Source organism: Penaeus vannamei, chromosome 28, assembly GCF_042767895.1.
Source record: "Penaeus vannamei isolate JL-2024 chromosome 28, ASM4276789v1, whole genome shotgun sequence".
NCBI classification, from domain to species: Eukaryota; Metazoa; Arthropoda; class Malacostraca; order Decapoda; family Penaeidae; genus Penaeus; species Penaeus vannamei.
Genome location: NC_091576.1, coordinates 30,806,601 through 30,814,100, shown reverse-complemented (window position 1 = coordinate 30,814,100; position 7,500 = coordinate 30,806,601). Strand labels below are relative to the sequence as shown.

Genomic DNA, 7,500 nt, shown 5'->3' with positions numbered 1-7,500 from the left:
ACACACACACACACACACACACACACACACACACACACACACACACACACACACACACACACACACACACACACACACACACACACACACTCTCACTCACTCACTCACGCCTAAGCATTACCCAATTTGCAACTTTCCAATTTGAGCCCTTGCTGTCAAAATATTAATTTCAATATGTATTGATAACCTAGAGAGCTGAGGTATCTACTATTCATTTATTTAGAGATATGTTGATCTTATTTAATTGTTGCCATTAATATTATTTAAACTGTATCCCTATTACTAAAATAAATACCATTATTACTACTGCATGCATATTATCATTATCATTGTTACCATCACTCATCACCAATATTACCTACACCACCATTATCATTACCGATATACCGATATACCCTCACCACCATGATCGCCATTCTAATAACCATTCGACTCCCACGCAGTTGAACTTCAAGGAATTCAAAGGAACGGAAGACTGGCTGTCCCCTCCCTTCTCCAGCATCGTCTACAGATCGACTGACGTGCAGAAGGTGTTCTTCCTGCTGCTTCTGGTCGTCATCCTCGGCGAGTTCTTCAGCTGCCCCGCCATCACGTTGGCCGACTCAGCGGTGAGGCTTCGGGACGGGGTCGCGGAGTTGGTCTGGGTGTCGGTTATGTGGCGGGATGTGTGTGTGTGTGTGTGTGTGTGTGTGTGTGTGTGTGTGTGTGTGTGTGTGTGTGTGTGTGTGTGTGTGTGTACTATATATAATACACATAGTACTGTAATATAGTAGTTTTGGTGTGTGTGTGTGTGTGTGTGTGTGTGTGTGTGTGTGTGTGTGTGTGTGTGTGTGTGTGTGTGTGTGTGTGTGTGTGCTTTATATAGTACACATTGCACTATAATATAGTAGTTTTGGTGTGTGTGTGTGTGTGTGTGTGTGTGTGTGTGTGTGTGTGTGTGTGTGTGTGTGTGTGTGTGTGTGTGTGTGTGTGTGTGTGTATGTCTCCTATATATAATACACATAGTACTGTAATATAGTAGTTTTGGTGTGTGTGTGTGTGTGTGTGTGTATGTGTATGTGTGTATGTGTGTGTGTGTGTGTGTGTACTATATATAATATACATAGTACTGTAATATAGTAGTTTTGGTGTGTGTGTGTGTGTGTGTGTGTGTGTGTGTGTATGTCTCCTATATATAATACACATAGTACTGTAATATAGTAGTTTTGGTGTGTGTGTGTGTGTGTGTGTGTATGTGTATGTGTGTATGTGTGTGTGTGTGTGTGTGTACTATATATAATATACATAGTACTGTAATATAGTAGTTTTGGTGTGTGTGTGTGTGTGTGTGTGTGTGTGTGTGTGTGTGTGTGTGTGTGTGTGTGTGTGTGTGTGTGTGTGTGTGTGTGTGTGTGTGTGTGTGTGTGCTTTATATAGTACACATTGCACTATAATATAGTAGTTTTGGTGTGTGTGTGTGTGTGTGTGTGTGTGTGTGTGTGTGTGTGTGTGTGTGTGTGTGTGTGTGTGTGTGTGTGTGTGTATGTCTCCTATATATAATACACATAGTACTGTAATATAGTAGTTTTGGTGTGTGCGTGTGTGTGTGTGTGTGTGTGTGTGTGTGTGTGTGTGTGTCTGTGTGGGTGTGTGTGTGTGTGTGTGGGTGTGTGTGTGTGTGTATGTGTGTGTGTGTGTGTGTGTGTGTGTGTGTGTGTGTGTGTGTGTGTGTGTGTGCTATATATAGTACACATCGCACTATAATATAGTAGTTTTGGTGTGTGTGTGTGTGTGTGTGTGTGTGTGTGTGTGTGTGTGTGTGTGTGTGTGTGTGTGTGTGTGTGTGTGTGTGTGTGTGTGTGCGTGCATGTAGGTACTTATATATTCATCAGTGTCAGCATGAATATAGACTAAAATTAACAAAATAAGAAGATTGATGTTATTTTTACCAAATAATGGCAGTGATTGTTTTCCCTTGTCCATGTTATAGACCACAAAATTATATTCCAGAGGATGTATTTTGCATTTGGTTCCCAATATGAAATATGAACCACAAACAAATATATACTTTATTTAAAACAATAAGCATAAAATTCTCCTTATCACTGAATTCTCTTACATACTCAAATTGTATAAATGAAAATACAACATATCATAACTGCTAGCACTAGAACTTCATAAAAACATGCAAATCTAACCCTTAACCAAACCAACAGGTGCTGACATACTTAGGCGATGAGGCAGATCACTATGGACGGCAGAGAATGTTCGGTTCCTTGGGCTGGGGTCTGGCTATGTTCTTTGTGGGTATTGCCCTTGACCACTCCACGGCGTTCCCTGGGCATCCCTGTGGACCACACGAGAAAGAGCGGAATTACACCATATGCTTTGCCGTGTTCAGCGTTCTAATGGGTTGTGCACTGATAACAGCTTCACAATTTAAGGTGAGTGAAAAGGTTTTAACTTTTGAAAAGGTGTGCTTATGTGCTGGATTTTTTTCCTTTTTTGTACATTATGTGATCTCATGCGGGTGAAAAGAGTTTGAGTTTTCTTATATAGAGATATGTGTCTGTATCTGTGTCTTTATATACCACTACTGTCACCTGTGAGTGCTCATGCTACCTATGACACGTATCTCTTCTTTTCAGTTCTATTACTCGGAAGCATCCAATGACATGAACTTGGAAGAGGTGAAGGAACCAGTAGACAACGGACCAAGACCCTGGAATGAGCCCAAGATCCCAATGCAAGAACAGAAATCGCAGAGGCAGAAGATTGATGAAGCTATTGGAACAATCAAGGTTCGGCAGAATTCTTAATATATTTGCAAAATGAGTGTCCTCTGAAAACTTCTGATAGCGTACGCTTAATTCAAAACTCTGCATGATTCATCTTTTTTTCAGTAAACCAGTACTTTCACGAGGTATCTAAATAAAAAATGATAGATCTGTCCCACTCACAGTTAGAAAAAAATGTATAATTTATAATGTTTATATATGTTTGTACAGATTTATGAAATCAAACCTTTTTTTGCAGACCAAGATATTTGCTCAGACAATGAAGGAAATGCCTGAATGGTTTGTCGTCTTGCGAGAATTTAAAAACCTTCGTTGTGGCGCCTTCCTCTTCGTGGCCTGGTGGATGGGCTTCGGGATTGGACTGATCTTTGCCTTCCTTTTCTGGCACTTGCAGGTATATATATAAGTGAATATGTATGTGAAATCTCTCTCTCTCTCTCTCTCTCTCTCTCTCTCTCTCTCTCTCTCTCTCTCTCTCTCTCTCTCTATCTATCTCTCTCTCTCTCTCTCTCTCTCTCTATATATATATATATATATATATATATATATATATATATATATCTATATATATGTGTGTGTATATATATATATATATATATATATATATATATATATATATATATATATATATATATATATATATATATATATATATATTTATTTATTTATAAGACAAGGATAAAATTGTGATAACTACATTTTTCCATATATATGACATTTAACAAATAATTTATGCACTTAACTATGATAAAGATCCTATAGAAACTACCTACAAGTTTCTGAGATATAAAGGATGTTGAAAATACTTTTTAAATTCATCTCACAATACTTCCTTTCTTTAGGATTATGGTGGTACCCCAACCGTATTTGGTATTGCCAGTATCATCAACCATATATCAGAAATCTTTGCGTACTTCTTCAGCTTCCGATTGATCTCACAGATTGGGCACGTAAAGGTATGGTTCGTCTTTCTATAATGTCACTTTACACACACACACACACACACACACACACACACACACACACACACACACACACACACACACACACACACACACACACACACACACACACACACACACAGACAAAAAAAAAAAAAAAAAAAATGTTGTTTAATAGAATTGCAGAGTATGCACATAATTTACAGTATACCTTCAAGTTACACCAAATAAAAAGCACTTCTGCATTATTTTGCAGGTGTTGTGTATTGGCTTAACAGGCAATGTGGTTCGCTTCTTGTATATTTCCTGGATCAAGAACCCATGGTGGGTCTTACCTTTCGAATTTATTCAAGGTGCGTAAGTCAACTGCATGTAAGATAGCAATTCTTTTGTCTGTTCTGTACTTGGTTTAATGATTACCCTTTCCCTAATTTTCTCAAGAATATTATCTTGTACATTAGTTGATTTGATTTCAAGAATTTGCCATACTTATCTTCTTTCAGAATCTAGATTCTAGAGTATGTTTAAAATCTGTTGTAATATCTGTCAGTATATTTGTTACAAGAAAGGTACACATAACTCCACAAAAACAAGAACAAGAAAACACATGAATATGCCGAAGGCCTTTTCACAATGAAGCGAAAAGGCCTCAGTATATTTGCTGTTTTCTTGTTCTTCCCTTCGTTGTTGGCATTACAATGTGTTTGACATTAATTCCACACATAACTCCCTATCATGTAATAATTTACAGTCTTTCAAATATATACCACCATTTTTCAGGTATTACTCATGCTGCTGTGTGGGCTGCCTGCTGCTCCTACATTGCACATAACACACCACCCCATCTCCGAGCCTCTTCACAAGGAGTACTCCAGGGCATCCATCATGGCTTTGGTAGAGGATGTGGAGCTATCATTGGAGGAATATTTGTCAGTTACTTTGGTTAGTATACTATAAAACAAGTTTTCTCATAGATGTACTAAATGTACTTAGTTTTACAAAAAGAATTCTTTGCATATGATTCTAGGTTCATGGTTACATATGAATAATCAGTAGATTCAAGTTAATTGTCTAGATGCAGTTTTGTTAGTAAAAGTTGAACTAATTCATCAATAATAAGATCTTATTATTCAGATACTTTCGATTTATGGACAGAAACATGTTTTTACTCATGACTTTAATCAATCCTAACAGGCACTGCTGTTGTGTTCCGATCATATGGTGTGGTGTCCTTGATTGTCTTGGGACTTTTCATCTTCATCAACTTCTACCGCAAGGATATTGGCTTCCAGCCGGATCTGCCTCCAGAGGAAGACCCAAGGCAGATGGCAGAAGAAGGAACGGCCCTTGCCCCCCATGGTGTACCAGCCAATCCGATGCCAAGGGCATTAAGTTCACAAAAGTTGAATGAAGGAGCGCCAGATGCTGGTTATGGGACTTACAATGCTACCAATGGAATGCTTGACATACCAGGTCAGAGACTTGCAGCTTAACTGGCAGTAATAGCTCTGATACTAAATGGAATAGCCTGTAAAAAGATACAGCAAATTGATTCTGCTGACTAATGTGTGTGCATAAGTTTATCTGTGCCTTATTTCACACACTTAATATAGTTTATACATCAATGCATTCATATATAAATGCACAGCCATGCACATAGGTACCTAAGTAGACACACACATACACTCAAACACATTTACACAGTCACTCAAAATCCATAGTCAATGGAAATGTTACTTCTCACAATGAAGTTCACAATTCATTGAACACTGAGAAGTGTTGCCTTTGTATTTGCAAAAGAACTTATGAGCAAGTTCATGCTTCAGGTGGTGGAGGTGCTAGCACAAATCCATTCATGCAAGGAGGTGGAGGTGAGGGTGGCGGTGGTGGCTATAACTACAGCACCAAGCCCGTTCCTCCAGTGTTCTCTGAGACCAATCCCTTCAGGAATTACTTAGCACCCACCAGTCCCTTCCAGAAGAAAGATTCGCCAGTCACTTCTCCTGATCTCAGTCCAGATTATGAAAGCATCAAACAAAGATTCCAAGTAAGCTTATAATTACATAGTAGCCCTAACTTTTAAAAGTTAAGTAGAAGTAAGTAAAAAAAGGTAAAGACATAATTATCGAATAGAAGCTATATATAGTTTTATCCAAGTAAGTATAGTAAATGAGTCATTTGTCTTTTATTGGTATACAGTATGATCATTTCATATATTATGACATGTGGCTGAAAAACTTTGAGACTATATCTGCTTTACAGAAACATGAATGAAAAGGAATATCATATAAGTTCTGACTACAATATTTTATATAGAAAGCAGTATGTAGTTTCAAATAAACAAAAATTGTTACTGGAGGAGATATGGAATCTTGACATATAGACTGTCACACTAGACTAATACTGTAGAAGTAGTTGCATCTTTATATTGTAGTTTTACAGTGCATGTGTGGTAGCTGGTTTAGATGCCCCAAGAGGATAAAAAAATAATTATACATGTATATACATTCACACGCACACGCACACGCACACACACACACACACACACACACACACACACACACACACACACACACACACACACACACACACACACACACACACACACACACACACACACACACACACACACACACACACAAACACACCCATATACGCAGACATATATATATATATAGTTTGATAGCTGCTTATGTGGGTATCCAGTGGTGTACAGGAGGGCCAGAGGGGGGGGGGGGGGTCATGGGCATCCCAATGGGGGGAAGTCCAATCAAAGAGGGAAGTAAGAATGATTTTGAAATATATATTTAAATTGCATAAAGTATTTATATCATGATTCATCTGTGTTTACATATTCAAAATATCTCCATCTTATAATATTTCTCAGTAATAAGCCTTTTACTTGAGTCTTAGGGGCATACAATCCAGAAGTTGGTCCCGGGCGTTGCAAGACCTCTGCACACCACTGCTTCTATCAGACAGAATTATCTTTTCTCTTTTCAAAATGTACTTATAACTTTTCAGGCATACAATGATTTGCTGAATGGAAGTAATACTGGCAAGGGAGACTCGAAGATGTTCAAGGCTGCTCCTGCCATAACCTCACCACACAAGCCACAACCCGAGGCAACTGCTCATGATTATGAATGGTAGAATCTCAGCTGTCAAGTGAACATTTTGCAATACTATTACTATGAGAAGAGGAGTTTGTTTTTGAGTTGAACTGAATTTGAACAGTGTTGTTTATGGTGCCATCTGCAAAGGAGAAAAGAAAATCACGTACCAGGACTTTTTCATTTTCTGTCATACAAAACAAGCATATATGAGAAGAGAAAAATCAAATGGGTGAATAACCTATATTTGCTTTGTGGTTATTTATGACAGAAATGATTTCAGTTTAGGATACTGTCATACTCAATAATACTGAGAACAGTTTAACTGCTTTTAGTATAATTTTAACTGAAAATTGAAAATTTATTTGTAGTGTCATAAGAAAGATATTTTGAATGCTGCCTACTTAATTTTTTAAGTCTCGTATGAGATTAAACTGTAATATTTTGGCTGAATGAATAAGTCGTAGGCTGTGATTGACTAATTTGTTGATGGAAATCTACTTAACAGTGCTTCAGTGAAAATGAAAAAACAATATCTACTCCAAAATTATTCAAATATTCTTATCTAAGATGTGATTATCATTTAAGGAAAGGTAGTGCTGCCTTCCGTGTATGCATATCAATTGCGGTGTTGCGCATTTCGATGTGGCACAACATTTTTGCTAATCA

At 37.8% G+C, this 7,500-nt stretch overlaps 1 protein-coding gene across 3 annotated transcripts in view; it reads left to right on the top strand.

Moving 5' to 3' along the window:
* Positions 1-7,500, top strand: part of jef (major facilitator superfamily domain-containing protein 6 jef) — a 17,073-nt gene that overhangs the window by 9,253 nt on the left and 320 nt on the right. Inside the window, exons 3-12 of one of the 3 annotated variants that reach the window (XM_027379300.2) lie at positions 444-608; positions 2,196-2,423; positions 2,628-2,780; positions 3,016-3,171; positions 3,620-3,733; positions 3,975-4,071; positions 4,499-4,660; positions 4,913-5,191; positions 5,545-5,765; positions 6,743-7,500. The exon at positions 6,743-7,500 is cut by the window's right edge and continues 320 nt beyond it. In XM_027379300.2, coding sequence (XP_027235101.2) covers positions 444-608; positions 2,196-2,423; positions 2,628-2,780; positions 3,016-3,171; positions 3,620-3,733; positions 3,975-4,071; positions 4,499-4,660; positions 4,913-5,191; positions 5,545-5,765; positions 6,743-6,871 — 1,704 coding nt within the window. In that variant the 3' untranslated portion in view covers positions 6,872-7,500. The remainder of the gene's footprint in view (positions 1-443; positions 609-2,195; positions 2,424-2,627; positions 2,781-3,015; positions 3,172-3,619; positions 3,734-3,974; positions 4,072-4,498; positions 4,661-4,912; positions 5,192-5,544; positions 5,766-6,742) is intronic. The other 2 variants (XM_027379299.2, XM_027379301.2) reach the window with 2 other exon arrangements.